The sequence below is a fragment of the Lepisma saccharinum genome, chromosome 9, assembly GCF_977018435.1.
Source record: "Lepisma saccharinum chromosome 9, izLepSacc3.1, whole genome shotgun sequence".
In the NCBI taxonomy this organism is placed as follows: domain Eukaryota; kingdom Metazoa; phylum Arthropoda; class Insecta; order Zygentoma; family Lepismatidae; genus Lepisma; species Lepisma saccharinum.
In genome coordinates, this window is record NC_139237.1 from 92155401 (window position 1) to 92172562 (window position 17162).

Sequence of the window (17162 nt, forward strand, 5' to 3'; positions counted from 1 at the left end):
TTGATTGGTAGAAAGCACAGTTATGGACCTTCTCAGGCAGAAAGGGAAGATTCGGCAGACCTTGACGACAGATTGTGTACTTTAATCAGGGGTACAAAAATACAAGGTGCCCAGCTGCTTGCAAATTTTCACCTGGCACCTGAATTTTGAAACTGTTAAAAATATTTCAAGTTCACTTGCAAAAATTTCCATTACTTTTTTTTAAAAAATAAAAAGTATAATTTATGTCTTGTTTATTATTGTGTGTTTTCTGTATTGTGCATAATTATTAATTACAATAATAAACTTGTAATTACAACTTCTTTTCACTGATGCTAGCCACATTTTAAAATCTGCCGCAATATGATAGTCGGCCATACATTAGAATATATTACTAATGCTGTTACCTTCTTTAGGAAGGGCACTCCGGCACAAGAATTAATTACTTTTAATCCAATCTTATATTAATAAATTAAATACTTTAAGATCACATTTCAAAATATATAGCTTTATCTTAGTTGGATGAATGGCTTTCTCAGCACAGATTTTTAAAAAAATGGTGGTTGATGAGAAAAAGGATCTGGTGCATGAATTATTTATACAGAGCATTCCTTGACATTCGCTACAAGACTCGGCGATAAGCAGCCCGGCATCAGTGTTTGTCTTTCCCGGTGAACGGGTCCGCGACAATCACTTATATTAAACCTCGTAAAAAAGTTTAGAGTAACAGGGTCAGTTCTGAATAAAAGTGGAAAGAAAAATGGGGAAATAAAGTATACAAAGACAATCCGCACACCATCCATGAGTTAAAAGAGAGTATTGTACGAAAAATCCGGAGAATTACAGTAGACGAACTTGCACGTGTAAATGCCAATTTCCTTCGGAGATGCCAGGAATGTGTGGCAGCAGATGGACATCATTTTCAACACCTTCTGTAGTCAAGGTTAGTACACAATATGAAAACTGTAATTTTCATAGCCGTTTCTAGCGACTGTCACTGCCCCGTTCACCGGGAAAGACAAGCGCTGATGCTGGGCAGCTTGCTGCCGAGTCTCGTAGCGAATGTCAGGGAATGCTCTGTAGTTTTGTCTATCCCTGCTTATAATTTATGATAGATCCATTTTTTAAAAAATCTTCACTTTTTTCCCCAAATTATCACAGGTTTCTCAAGTTAAAATTAGGTGCATTTTATACAAAAAAAAAAAAAAAAAAAAAATTATGGTAACCTCTAAACTTGGTCCATGAAACTTCCAGTATACAACGTAATAAAAATTTTGAAATGATTACATGAATATTCACCAATAGCATTTCCAAGATAGGAATGATGAAAGCCAGTGTCTTCCCACTGCCTGTCACAGCTTCTGCTGCAACGTCCTTGTGCCTCAGAAATAGGGGGATACATGCTGCCTGAAAGCAGAAGAGAAACAATTTTACAGTAGTTGAAAATTATAACTTCCTATTGTTCAGGTATTTACACAAATTCAGTGAAAGAGCCCTATATGAGTGTGAGTGCTAACATGTACATATGAAATACAATCACAATAGACTGAACTGAACATTCTTCATTGGAAAAGAATAAAATTATATTCATGTAGAACTGATTCTTCTTTGTAGGTTGACTCATGATAAATGAGAATTGGGCTTTTAACCACTTTGTATCAAATCTGATTCCAACATTTAGTTGACTTCCATTTGTTTATGCCATAAATACAAATGAACTAGTGTATGATATTACGTTATGACATTGCAAGGAAAGAGTTCCAAATGTTTAATGATTTCCGCAAGTTTAATAGGAGTATTAGGAAGTGTTTCAAAATACTGGAGACAATTGTGGAAGTAACTTTAAAGCTTGCAGTGTTTCAAAAGACTATTTACCAAAGAAATTATGGTTTGAAAAGTAAATTTACACAAGGATCCTGCCCTTAGGGATGCAATACCCCTTTGCAACTAACATCAAGTTATATAGTATCAGAGGTGGTCAACATCCAAGACAGCAGTACCCAAATAGCAGTCTGAAAACAAATATGGACAGGGGGTATGGGAATGGGAAAATCATTCTCCAGGAAGGTCACAGTAAGTAATCACTAAGCCTTTGAATTATGTGTTAACAGACATATATAGAAAACAAACCATGCAAAAAAAGTATGTATTTAAAATTAAATTACCAGAATTTTGGCTCATTACTTTATTAACTTCTATGATTAACTCGTAGCGTTCCAACATGAACGCGGGGATCTTAAATAGGTATGTAACTTGGCCCTCCCGATATTACTATTTATGGTAGAGACAGCCCTGAAAGGGCAGGTACCAATATCTAAATTAACATTAAGATAAACTCATAATTAGGTTTTATACTGAGTCTGAGCAATGCGAATGGCAGATAAGGGTGAAGGATAGCTTACCCTGATCGGTTTTACAACAGATTTGGTGGTTTAGTAACGGTCCATTCCAGGATTCGGCCAGGGAAGCTAGCTAATTTATGAGCCAAGAGCTCGACCTAACATTACCTGGTCTTGTTTACCCGTTGCAGTTACCAATGATCAGATACTTAATTTCTTAATCTTGAAGATAAGGGAAACAAATAGAGATTTTTAACATATTTAATTAATGAACAACTAAACCTAGCATACTTACACGAGAAAAAGGATACACTTGTTACACATGTAAACCAAAACGTATCTCCAATTGACACTTTAATCAAACTGGCACTTTTACCACACACACGTGTACAACTTCATGATACCTTACTGTCCCGGGTTCGAACATGAGTCTTAACACACTTCTGTACCATAACTGTTACTGGCGCACTCTCGTGTTCTTAATGCATACTGTCCGTAACAAATCTCGGCGGGTACCCTCTAGTTCAAGTCTTGTCACCCATCGTCTTCTCTTCAAAACTATTTCCCCAAAACTGTAGCTTTTGGTGGATCACGTGTCCCCCTGGCCCAATGAGACTGTCCGGCGTTGTTTTTACCAAACTGTGGGAACAGCATATCCTGGTCATTTTCTGGATCCTACAGTTTCTGCCACATGTTACCTATATTAGTTCGGTGGCGATGGATCGTGTCCAGTCGAAGGGATACAGGGCTCATTTGTCACTTCTCGCATTCCTTCGTCCTGGTCCCTCCCTGGCTGGGGAGGGAAGAAATGTAGCCCACACAGGAAGAAACATAGTTCCCAACTCTCCGAAGGAAAGTATTTTCAACATGGAGCAACATAGAATTGCTATAGTTTATAAAATAGACCAGTAGCTCCTGCTTCTCCGATGATTCCAAGCAAAATGGCCTCGCGTTGCTCTCATGCACACCTATTTAAACTCTTGTTGGCCTCTCGTCACCTCTAGCCAAAGGCCAGTGTTTTTACCATTTCCTGTAAAAGTCTTATACTGCACATTTCTAACCAGGCTCTGGCAAGGTCTGCCAGGGTCAATATTTCTTAAACCGAGCGAATATGCTACGATCTCCCTATGGCAAAACAATTTCCCAAATTGAAATTGTAATCATTAAAATTTTAAATTGAACCTTCTGCCATTCACCAAAATTTAAAAGGTATTTTATTACACGAAAAAAAAAAGTTACATAAAATAAAATAAGAATGTCGGAAACACTTCACCTAAAATTAAAATTTGGTTGATCAAAATTGAAGCTCAAAGCTTGAACTGCAGAAAGAAAGGTCTTTCGTTTCCTTTAGCCACACACTGGAAGAGTCTTTCATTATCAAATGCTGAAGTTTGATCAACATGCGATAGCTATGCTACGAACTCTGCATGGTTTCAAGTTTCAATTTTGTTGTGAAGAATGCTGAAATCTTTTTAAAAAGCGTTGAAGTAGGCCCACTACACATAAAAGTTGGAATGTAATAGTGCAATGCTCATTGTGCTCATTGTACTTGAAATGGGTGGATATGATCTGAATACAGGGTGCAAAATCCTGGGGGGACAGGGAGGATGTCCCCCCACCAACAAATTTGCCCTCAAAAATCCTCCCAACCAAAAATTTCCAGGGGGGGGGGGAGTTTTTGTTATAACAAACAAAAGATAAGCACTTTTAATTTCAAATATACTTTAGTAAGAATAATATCAAAAACACACATAGTAGTGTGGTCGAGTGTTGAATGCTCTCACTCTCACATAACAAAAGTAAAACAAGAATGCAAGACGATATATAATAATAATAATAATCCGTTGCGCAACAGCCCATGAAGGGCCTTGGCTTACCTACATGAAATCTAATTGATTTATATTAACATAAAGCACAAACTAAACAAAAACTTCCACATAATAAAACCACTTCAACTATTTCATAATTTATTAACATCTTTAACCAGTTACTAAAGGAATTAGTTAGCTGCTTTGCAATACCTGATATGTATAAAAGTAAATTCTTCATAAATTGCAATCCAGATTTAACATCCATGGGAAATTTCTATCCTTACTACAAGACTATCTGAGTGCACGACAGCAGCCTGGCACCTCTTCCAGCTATCTTCCTGTTTTGTCTGGAGTTCCCCAAGGGAGCATCTTAGGCCCACTTTTGTTTCTTCTTTACATGGATGATCTCCCTGACAGACTGTCCTCTCTCGCTATAAATATACTTCTGTTTGCCGATGACTGTAAACTCTTCACAGAAATCTCATCAGAACACGATGCTTTAATCATACAGCAAGCTCTTACAGAACTATTTGTGTGGTGTCGCCAGTGGAAACTTCAATTGAATCCAAAGAAATGCTCCTGACTCACCATTTCCCTAAGAAGGAACAAACTCGATTCTGCTTACTATCTTGAAAACAATCCCATCAAAAAAGTTTCCTCTCAAAAAGATCTCGGAGTTATCATCGACGAAAAACTAAACTTTAATGAGCACATTACGAACACTACTAAAAGAGCAATGCGTCTTCTCGGTCTTCTGTACAGGTTCACTGAAATCCAAAACCAATCATCAATCAGCATATTTTACAAATCCCTCATCTCCCCCATTCTTGAATACTGCTCTCCTATCTGGACCGTGGCTTCAAAAACAAATCTTTCCCGGATTGATTCTGTTCTCAACTTTTTCCTCGCCATTGCTTGCCACAGAATACCTTCTCTGAGGCACCTTCACAAAACAGACATTATGTCTGTCTTCAATATCCAACCACCACACACTCGTCGTGAATTAGCAGACATTAATTCTTGCACAAAATCATGAATGGTAAAATTAAATCCAAACTTCTGCTCAACAAATTTCTTCTACGTGTTCCCACACGACCAACCCGCAACGTTAAGCTCTTCCACAATCCCACCACAAGGCTCTCCCTTCTACAGCGGTCTCTTTTCTATAGGCTTCCTCACTCATATAATAACCTGCCTCCAAATGTGGACATATTCTTGCCAGAAGAAAGTTTTAGAAAATTGTTAACGATATATGTATAATTTTGATTTGTTTTCTGTGCCATCTTGTACTCTATTTGGTTGTTGTTGTTATTGTTATTTTCCTGCTGTTACTGTTTCAGTGTAAAATGGTCATTCAGTACTGTATCTGAAACTTTAGGTAAAATAAATAAAATAAACAAATAAATTTCCTTTATTTAATTATTAATAATACACAAATGTGGGGGAGTGGGGTTTGTAGATTAAGAACTTGCTCTCCCAGTTCTCAATTATTTCGCACCCTGCCTGAATAGGAGAGAAAGAGTGGTATCTCTTCTATATAACTTATGTCAGTCCTACATGAAGGGCCGGATTAACCTATGGGCAACTGGAGCAATTGCCCCGGGGCCCCCACCAAAAGGAAGTTGTGAAGGGCCTCCACCAAAAAAAATATTTTAATCAGCTGGCTATGCTTTTAAAAAAATACATAAGAAGTTGTATTTTAAAAATAAAATAAAAAGTTCAATATTGTTGTACTACACTCTTCTGGATCATTCAAACAATCAATTCTCAGATATGATTAAGATAATAAATAATCCTACGAAATACATAACTTTCTTTCGTTAATAACATCGTATTAGAACTGTAAGTTTTTCTAGGGAAAAAATTGTGGAGATACTAGTGCTCTCCCTATCAAACTGTCGCAAAGAGGTTCAGTATTCTAAATGAACTTGCAGTGACAACTCCATCACAAATTACATCTGCAGCTCGTGAGCTTCTGAGCATCTACGAGGAGGATCTGGAACCCTCGCTAGAGAAGAGCTGATACAGTTTGCACACCTAGTAAGCAGTAGCAATGTCAAACATCAGGAAGACATCCCAATGGAACTGTCTATGTATAATATTGTATGTAAGGACTCGTTCCACAGTACATTCCCCAATGTCGAAATTCTCTTTAGAATGTATTTGTCTTAATAGTAACAAACTGCAGCGGAGAACGATCTTTCTCAAAAATGAAATTAGTGTAAAACAGGCTTCGTGCTGCCATGGGACAGGATCGCTTATCCAATCTTTGTTTATTAAGCATTGAACATGAACTTCTTCGTGAATTGGACTTCGATGATATAGTAGATGAATTTTCGGCAAAAAAGGCAAGAAAATGTGTCTATTATAAGTGTTAAGACTTTGGGAATTTTCTTGAAGAAAGTGTAGTTACTACAATTTCCACAATGAACCTGTCCAATAGACTGTAGAGATACTGATGTACCTAATTTATTATAAATGATATTATTTACAATTAAGAATAAATATATCACTACATATGAGGCATTGCCGATATGAAGGGCAAACCCAACAAAAGCACATTTTGAGGAAAATGTGTTTCAAGTTGTGAGGCATAGGGCAAACTCAACAAAAACCTTTTAAAAATCACGCAGGAAACTTTCCAATCTACTCTTACCAAGTTTATGTGGAGTTCGCACTGTGCCTGACAACTTCAAACGCATTTCCCTCACAATGTATGTTTGTTGAGTTCGCCCTTCGTCATCGGCAATGCCTCATATGTAGTGATATATTTACTCTTAATTGTAAATAATATCATTTATAATAAATTATGTACGTCAGTAGCCCTACAGTCCACTGCTCAGTTCTCTGTTTCCGTCTGAACCCTCTTAGTATTTACTATATATTGTAGTTACAGTGTTCACTCTTCATAATACACTGTAGACATTTAGACACAGAATTTTACTGCTGCTATAGCGCTACAATTTTCGTCCTGTAACTTTATTTTACTGCGGTATTCTCCCTGCAAACCTATCTGCGATATGTTCGATTGTGAATGACTACTGATTCTAAAATCAGGTCTACCTATTTCAACTGCTGAAAATTGGTGGTTAGCATATTGAGGTAACTTATAAAGCTCCCATAAAAAATAATTTAAAAAATGGGGGCCACCACAAAACAATTTGCCCAGGGGCCTCCACAAACCTTGATACGGCCCTGGCTACATGTTGTCATTCCTTTTAAGGATGGCTGTGCCATTAGCTCCCCTTGCACATGGCCCCAGAGAACAAATAATCGAACATACCACTAAAATGTCCGTTTTGAAACACGATTGGTGTTGTTATATAGATAAAAACAAGCATACCTGTACAGGAGTTAATTCTGTAAATCCCAGCTCTTCAACAGTCCTTAAGACAGGCTCACTTAATTTCACTTTCAATTGGTTCCACTTAGTTTCCATGTTCCTTGATTTCTTCAACCTGAAACATATATAACATTGCATTGCATGTACCTAATGAAATAAGTATCGAATGCATAAAAAATAAAATGTGGATAACTGAAGAGAAAATAATTTTTATGCTGGTTGTCCACAAAACAGCCAGTGTACGGTATTTAAAGGCACATTACAGATTAGCAATTATTTGTATTAGAGCTGTCAATTATCATGAAAGATTTGAAAACTCACTTATAATAAGGTTGTTTGATTTCAAACATGTGATTATTTTCAAAATTTATGACAAATCAGTTTAAAAATAAAGAAAAAATGGTACCCTTGACCCTCTGTACCTCCTAGAGAAAGTGAAAGATCTTGCATGTTTTATAAAGATTTTGTTGTTTATGAACGTTTTCAGTTGATTTTAGCTCTCGGAAATGTGTTATTCTGAAATGATTGATTGATTTAGTTTATTTTACTTCGCGTTTTGTGCCACTTGGCTAATTTGCGAAGATGGGGATGAGTGATGAAATGATGAAATTGATGAATGGACATTCACAAACAACCAAGCCCGACCGGGATTCGAACCCGGGACCCTTGGCGTCGCAGCGCGATGTTATTCTGAAATGAAGTATGTCTGTTCCTTAGTATGTACCTTTAATATTCAGTCTATTATTGAGATGATTTAACACAGGGGAATCAAATTGAAATGGAATTACATAATTTTGTGTCTCTGACTGGTCTTGTTAGCATAAATAATATTAAAAATATCAATAATAGAACGCTTGATCTAGTATTAACGAACGTAGATAATTTACCGGAAGTTCGAATGTGTACGGATCCTCTTGTGCAGATTGATAGACATCATCCACCGTCAACACTGGTAATGCAAAAAGTAATATTAAAAACAGAGCTACTAACATTCTTAATTTTTGGAAGGCGGACTTTTATAATATGTATAAAGACATTAAGGAAATGAACTGGGATGCATTAGGTAACTTTGACGATCCAGATAAAGCTGTATCGTATTTTTACAAAATATTAAGTGAAGTCATCACGAGACGAGTACCTAAAAAGAAACAGTCTTATCCATGCTGGTTCACTCAAGAAATTATAAATGTGTTAAAGTCAAAGGAAAATTATAGGAAGAGAAAAAAAAATCAGCTAATAATCTATTAAGATTTAAGGAGCTTCGTAAAGAGTCATAGAAGCTGAATAATGCTTCATATAGAGCATACATTAGTAACTCCAAAGAAGCTATTAAAACTAATCCGAAGTGCTTTTGGGATTTTATTAACATAAGAAGAAAGGGAATACTCGAGTGAATACAATGATATATAAAGGTACGGTTCTTGATTCTTGTCAGTCTATCGCAGACTCGTTTGGTGAATATTTTAGTAGTGTCTATGAAAAAGAGGATACAGAGCTGTTGGATATTGGTAATTTAACCATGGATGTGAGTCACTGTCTAGTTGTAATGGAGATCAAGGAGGATGAATGTAAACACTCTATTCGGAAATTAAAATCAAGTAAATCTTGTGGGCCAGATGGAATACCCTCATATGTATTTAAAGGTTGTTGTGAGTGGTTATGTTATCCTTTATGTAAAATTTATAATCTGATTTTAAAATCTGGTAAGTTTCCTACTCTATGGAAGATAAGTAAAGTTTGTTCCATATTAAAATCTTCTAACCCTAGTGACATCACAAATTATAGACCGATTTCATTAATATCTGTACCTGCTAAAATATTCAAACAAATACTCTACCATAAAATATTTGTGCATGTTAAACCCTATTTATCTTCTTGTCAACATGGATTTATACCGAGAACATCTACTGTAACTAATCTCGTTATAATAATAAATAAATAGTCCGTTGCGCAACAGCCCATGAAGGGCCTAGGCATACCTACCGACTGCCGGTCTCCCTCCCACGCTTTCCTTCGTCACCTCTAAGCGTGGAGATCTGCAACCAGTATTGGAACAGTCGGGGGGTCAGCCCGACGTATCCCCAGCCATTATAGTAGGTCTCCGTGACCGGATTATGCTCACTCACTCGGAGCTCAGCCAATTTCCTCACGATGGTGGCTCGCCACCGGCCCTATACGTAGGCCGAATAAATTCCGACCAGAGCCGGATTCGAACCTACGCCATCCCGCAGCGAACGATCTCAAGACGAGTGAACGCCTTAACCTGCCCGGCTACGGAGGAGGACAACTAATCTTGTTACCTTTACTCAATATATCGCTGAGGCAGTTAATCAAAATGAAGCAGTAGATGTAATTTACACTGACTTTGCAAAAGCGTTTGATAAGCTAAATCACCGCATCCTTTTACAAAAATTGGTACAGTTCGGTTTCTCGGATGATTTAGTTGCTTTATTTCAGTCTTACATATTAAATAGAGAGCAGTACATATATTAGTCATTTGGGTGTTCCACAGGGATCCAATCTTGGTCCCTTATTGTTCTTATTATATATTAATGACTTGCCTTCTGTTGTTAATTACTCAAAGTGTCTCTTATACGCAGATGATTTGAAACTCTACAAGAATATTGTAAAATTTAAGGATCTTACAGAATTACAGTCCGATTTGAGTGAATGCCATCAATGGTGTATAAGAAATAAGCTCTATTTTAATGTTGCTAAATGCTTTTCCTTGACATTTACAAGAATTTCATCTCCATTTTTATTTAATTATACTATTGGTAATGTTGGTCTTCAGAGAGTCAATATAATTAAAGATTTAGGAATAATTCTGGATTCTAAACTCACTTACAAGAACCATGTTGATAAACTAGTAGTTAATGGTCTCAAACCTCTGGGATTTATATTTAGAAACACAAAGGAAATGCAGTGCAGTAAAGCCTTAACAGTTGTGTATAATGCTCTGGTGAGGAGTAAATTGGAATACGCTAATGTAATCTGGAGTCCTTACTTCCAATTATATATTGATAAACTCGAACGTATCCAGAATAAATTTTTAAGATATCTATTCTTTAAAAAAATATAAAAAATAGTCTTGTGTGTTAAGAATACCTTATAATATGCTACTAACTGAGTTTGAATCTTCCTCTTTGAAAACTAGATCTGATATTGCAAAGCATATTTTATTATATAAAGTTGTTAATGGTCTAACTGAAACAGGAGAAGTTTTGCAAAGATTAAACTTCTGTACTAAACCTCAATCATTAAGATTGCGTCAACCGTTTATATACACTTTTTCCAAAAATTTGGTCCATCAGAATTCTGTGGTCATTACTATGTGTAGACTACATAATAGTATTGTTAAGGATAAAATTGATGTAGATTTTGCATTCCCTTACGCAAAGTACATAAAAGTAATAAAGGGCTACTATTCAAGACGAAGTTAAGATGTAACGATAAATGGTATTTAATTTTTTTATTTTTATGTTGTGTATTGTATGTATTGAATTGCACTTAACGTTATGGATTTGTATATTATCTTTAAGGTTATATGTTCGATAATCTGAAAAATATCAAAATGAGAGTTGGGTGTTTATCTCTTTCGTTTAGTGCAGGTTTTAATATGGAGTTTCATTATACTGTTTGAAGTCTGAAGCTTTAGCTTCATGTATATTGGTACTATAGTATTATTCTAGTTTTATAATTTTTCTTTTGTTGTATTATGTTTGTCGGTGGGTATATTGTATTGTATTTTGCATTGTGTGTTTTATCTTTTTATTAATTTTTTTGTGTTGGATAATGTGAGTATTGAGTTGTGATATCCCATTGCAGTTGGAGCATTGCTCTGTTATGGGACTGCTTATAAATAAATAAATGTTAATTTGCTGTGAAGCAGAACAGCCTGCAGGTTTCGCGCAAGTGAATATTGCACCCTGTTATGTGCCAGAACGGCAAATACAATCAAGTCGCAAAATGAAGTAGTTTGCGGGAGCGACAATAGATGTCAGCACGCTCTAAGGCAGAATAAGAAGAGAAGAAAGATGATTGTATATATAATAATAATTAGGAAACAAATGAATGAATAATACAAAATTATGTATGTTAAAGAATAGACAGATTGTAAATGATAAACTATTAAGATAAAGTATATATTAACATGAATGAAATTGAGGAAAGTTGATAACTAAGGAAACGATTATGAAAATGTATCCTTTTGTGATTTGAGAATCAGAATCATTTTTTAATTACCTCTGGCAAGGAGAAAGTTGTCAGTTTTATTATTGGTTGTCTGTCCCAGGAGGCGCTATTATAGTCGCCCCGAAGCACTTTCTGGCTGTGCTTTCTGTTAGTAGCACTGGGCCAGTGTCAGCGCTTCATGTTAGCGATCCGTGGTATATTCCCTTTGGTTTGGCCTAGGAGGCGGCGCTAGTTCTAAGATTAGACACCCCTAAAATTTCTTTGACTAGGTCGTTATGCCAAAGAAAAGAGGGAAGAGAGTACGTGAATTCATCTTGGAACGTCGACGACAAGAAGGCGAAGAGACGATTCAACCTCCTGTTACTGGCCGAGATCTGCTAGGTCTCCAATATGACATATCAAGGAGAGAGAAGGAGTTTAAGCTTGTAGCTATAGAAGAATCAACGTCAGCACAGGGCATTTATGACAATAGTAAAAGAAGCAATGATGAAGACCGAAGAAGAAAAGAAAGAAAAGAGACTCATCTTTAGAAGATAATATAAAGATGACAGAATTGCAAGTTATGTGCCCATAACAGAAATTTTCCAATGATTGATTGTAAATATAAAAAATAAAGTTCCAATGATTGATTGTAAATAGTAATTAAGAAGAAGAAGTTTCCAATGATTGATTGAAAGAAGAAGAAGCCTTTCACAATAGAAGAAGTTTCCAATGATTGATTGAAAGAAGAAGAATCCTTTCAACATTATAAGAAGTTGCCAATGATTGATTGAAAGAAGAAGAAGCCTTCCACAATAGAAGTAGTAGTTTCCAATGATTGATTGAAAGAAGAAGAAGCCTTCCACAATAGAAGAAGTAGTTTCCAAATATTGTTTGAAAGAAGAAGAAGCCTTTCACAATCGTAAAAATCCTAAAGTAGAAGCCTGTGGAATGTGAGAAGCAGCAACATAATCCATAGAATCATTACGACGTAGCAGGAAAGATAAATTTATTAACAATTAAAGGAAACTGTATAATAAAAAGAATACTATTCAGCATATAAATTGTAGGTATAATTTAACAATACAGGGAATTTCTCCAATTTGTTTGAAATTTCGGATACTTACTAATTTGGGTCTCCTAATCACGAATCTGCACTTAAAATTTGGCACTCACATATAGAAATTCCTGAATTATGGCTAGCCCCACGGACCATTGGCGCTAGCCCCACGAACCATTGGCGCGTGGTTAGGTTAGGAACATAGTTTAAAAAATTTAGGGTCGTAGTAATATCAGGAATATATATATTTCGTTCTTTAAGTATTCGAAACGGTAAATCTTGCGATAAATAATGAGCAATTGTGCATTGTCGGTTGCGATGACTGACCCTCTTATTTTGCAAGTTTGACACGTGAGCGGCAAATTTTAACTTCAGATTCATGATTAGGAGCCCTAATTTAGTGAGTATGCCAAATTTCAAACAAAATGGAGAAATTCCCAGTATTGTAAAATCGCTCCAAATTGTATAGATGTTTTTCCAGAATATATTTTCGGTTTAGACCTTCCGTAGGGGGTAAACTTTGTATTTTCTTTCAAGTACAAACGTTATTACTCAATCCTAATAGCCCTAGGTATCTTTTGTTTCTACCCTGAGCTAAGCTGGCTCATGTCAAATAGAACGTGGCAACCCAAAATGAATTTTTACAACAGTAGCTATAATTTTATGTAGGTCTAGTTAGGTTAGGATTGTTAGGTTTGGTAATGATAGTTGTCTTCGGCATGTTCTTTGCCTATTTTTGTGTACATACAGTATCTACTAACAAAAAGCGTCGAAAGTAGGGCTAGACTCTACTTTACGTCCTTACTGCCTTTTGGTGGTAGCCGATGGGAGTTAACAACAATGCAGGCTCATCTTCGTGCCCGCGTTGTGAATGCGTGTGCTTTGCTCATTTGCGTTCTGCATGGTGATAACCCCCCGAATCATTCACGGGGACGAGGTATGCCTACGAGGTTAGGTTAGGCTTGTTAGGTTCCATTAGCACTCATTTCACCCCTAAATACGTGCTTCATCATCGAAAAATTTCCTCAGTACGTTCAATTACGCATGGTACTACTTTACTATACCGGAGACACCTATCAATGATTTATTTTGCAATTTTTTACACTGATAACGTACTATTCTGCATTGCAGAACATTTCTTTAGGTGAAATAATGGATTTCTAACGAAAATAATGTCCATTTCTTACATACGATAGCCCCACGAACCATCACGGGGCCGAGGTATGCCTACTAGGTTAGGTTAGGTTCCATTAGCACTCCTTTCGTCCAATTTAGCATATACGGACAACATCGCATTTACAAATTCCACGGAATCTTCCACACCCGGCAACAACTTCACGACGCATCCTCGACACATCATGTTGTAGCAGCAGCAATAGCCCGTATTGTGCTGAAAGCAAATGGCAGCAGCAGAAATTGCGCGTCGGAAATAGATTTTCGTAGAAAACCACATGCATTCGCATTAAAATGGATCAAAACTACATTCCCGAACATCAACAACGCTACAGAAAATGATTTGCGTAAGTACTTTCTCCTGTAAATTTCAAGAAATCCGTCTCCGGTATAGTAAAGTGTTACCTTACGCATATCCGGACAACATTGGTTTTTATCGATTTCCTCCTCCAGGTAATTATTCCTCGCTTAGGGATTTTTGTTGAATTCCTTATACAATAAGTTTCCAACGATATATGACACGTATTCATTAGGAAAAGGACGTAAAGTAGACTCTTAACATAAATCGACGTAATTCTCGAGGGAGTACAGTGGGTAAACGGACCCGAAATAATTCAAAGACAAATAAAAGACATGTAAATAATCCTTGCACTTACACGTTGTGTACTGTCTGTTCCTCGCTACAACAAAAATCTCGATGAAATTATAACTACAACATGACATAATATACTTGCACATGTGATAATTCATTATATAATTTCAAAAACATAATAAACGTCACTGTAAACGTTCATTTAACTCTTAAACACCACATGCACGTACTAACATACGAAAAAAGTACAGCACACCAGTACCATCTAGTAGCATTTATCCCAATTACTTCAATTTAGGATGACGTCCTTCACTCTAGTTCAGCAGCTACAAGAACTTATCCATTGTAGATCATTACCTAGTGAAGCCAGAGTTTCATTGAAACACGTATACGTCCAAAACATTAAAAATATTCTAAATTAAGTTATAACTCTTTACATTCGCTTCTATTCCAGGAAAAATCGTAAAAACTACGAAAATCCGCACATATGCGAAGTCTTAGTGTTTGTCTGAATGGATCTAAAATGGCGTAAATTCTGAGAGAGAGGAAAGATTATAAACTGTGTGGAATGTTCGCTGGCTAAAAATCAATAATCAAAGTAATTATTAAGTAGAAGTTTAATTTACGATTAAACTAATATTCTTTATATCAATAAAATGCAAAATAAAACATTATATGGTATTAGTTTATCTAAAAACCATTACTTGATCTATGAAAATTGAAATTACGTATCGGAAATTTAACCGCAGGTGAATTGAAACTCAAACATGGACTATATATTAGTGAAAGGGAGGTTATGTCAGCCGGGAGGTCCGAAGCTACTGGGCTTGTGTTTCACGCCTACAATAAGTCATGAATTTGATTCAGTTAGTTCTCTCTCAGTAGTGACTTTGACCTCCTTTTTATTTCCTCTGTCGCTGCAATTATTTTTATTCAAAAATATTTTGCCCTCACTCCCAAATATCAACGTCAAAGTTTTATCAAAATAAGTGCATCCATAAGCAAGATTCTGATAATAATCCGTTGCGCAACAGCCCATGAAGGGCCTTGGCGTACCTACAGACTGCCGGTCTCCCTCCCACGCTTTCCTTCGTCACCTCTAAGCGTGGAGATCTTCAACCAGTATTGGAATAGTCAGGGGTAAGCCCGACGTATCCCCAGCCGTTATAGTAGGTCTCCATGACCGGATTACACTCACTCACTCGGAGCTCCCCAATTTCCTCACGATAGTGGGTTGCCACCGGCCCTATACGTAGGCCGAATAAATTCCGACCAGAGCCGGATTCGAACCTACGCTGTCCCGCAGCGAACGATCTCAAGACGAGTGAACACCTTAACCCACTGGGCTACGGAGGAGGACAGCAAGATTCTCATGCAGGCTGTAAATTGGATCTGTCCCAGTTGTTCTTCTTCAGGACATCGTTAACGAGGGACCCCAAAAAACTTTTACTGGCTTAGAGCAAAATTTGGATATAAAAAAAAATCCTAGCATTTCCAAAAAAAAGTCAACATGCATTTTTTTCATAAATACTGCAGTTGTCATAACACTCTTCAATATTTGTTTTCTGTTAAAACCATTGAAATACCCTCCTGTATTCTTTCATGTATCCAAATTTGGCTTCCCTCGTATACATCAGCCTAGCGTTAATGCATTCACTCGTCTTGAGATCGTTCGCTGTGGGGCGGCGTAGGTTCGAATCCGGCTCTGGTCGGAATTTATTTGGCCTACGTATAGGGCCGGTGGCAACCTACCATCATGAGGAAATTGGGGAGCTCCGAGTGAGTGAGCGTAATCCGGTCACGGAGATACGGAGATAACGGCTGGGGATACGTCGGGCTTACCCCCGACCATTCCAATACTGGTTGAAGATCTCCACGCTTAGAGGTGACGAAAGAAAGCGTGGGAGGGAGACCGGCAGTTAGGTATGCCTAGGCCCTTCATGGGCTGTTGCGCGACGGATTATTATTATTTATTTATTATCATCCCAGGTCTTCCTCCTCCAAGCACATGAGGACCTGGTGGAGGCATATTGCCAACGGAGTGGTTCAAGTCTCAATTAGCCTATCTGAGCATTAAAAAAAATAATAAATTGAGAGTTCCTGAGCTTCAAACTTTGGCGTGTTCTCCCATGTTAGCTGGTTTAACGCTGGTAAATCAACTTTTTTCATCTACAGTAGGCGCCCCCTAGTTTGGCCACCTCGGGGCCGAACTAAAAAATGACCGAACGAACCGAAGTCATGCAAAAAAGACCAATAAACCATCTTTAAGTGTATTTTACTGTTCAAAAAACAAACTACATCTGGCCTACTTAGTACTTACCGACAACCTGATGTTTTTCTCGTTGTCAGGTGTCATCTACTTTCTTTACCTTTACTCACAAATGCAACTGTTGATAGCTGGTTCATTAAGTATGAAAATGCAAGCAGGGGGTGGGGGCGCCTACTGTATACATAAAAAGCTGGAAAATTTGAAGTTGTCTGACTTCCGTTTTTGTTTTATTTGCATATCTAATTTACAGGGTGTCCCAATTGAAACTCCCTAATGGCAACAGTGTTACTCCACATGTATTTGATGTATCTACATGAATTATACATCAATGTTACATAATAATGTTTCTGTGAGCAAAGTAGTAATTAGTACATTTCTACGAGTCGCAAGTAGGATGTCCAGCCTATAATAATCGATATCCCG

General features: G+C 37.0%; 1 protein-coding gene across 1 annotated transcript in view; it reads right to left on the reverse strand.

The window, feature by feature from the left end:
* LOC145992251 (ATP-dependent RNA helicase DDX55) overlaps positions 1 to 14741 on the reverse strand; it is a 48976-nt gene extending 34235 nt beyond the window's left edge. Inside the window, exons 1-3 of the mRNA XM_083128607.1 lie at positions 14535 to 14741; positions 7473 to 7587; positions 1279 to 1386 (exon numbers count right to left, since the gene is read on the reverse strand). Of these exons, the coding sequence (XP_082984733.1) occupies positions 1279 to 1386; positions 7473 to 7568 (204 nt within the window). The 5' untranslated portion in view covers positions 7569 to 7587; positions 14535 to 14741. The remainder of the gene's footprint in view (positions 1 to 1278; positions 1387 to 7472; positions 7588 to 14534) is intronic.
* Positions 14742 to 17162: the final 2421 nt, after the last annotated feature.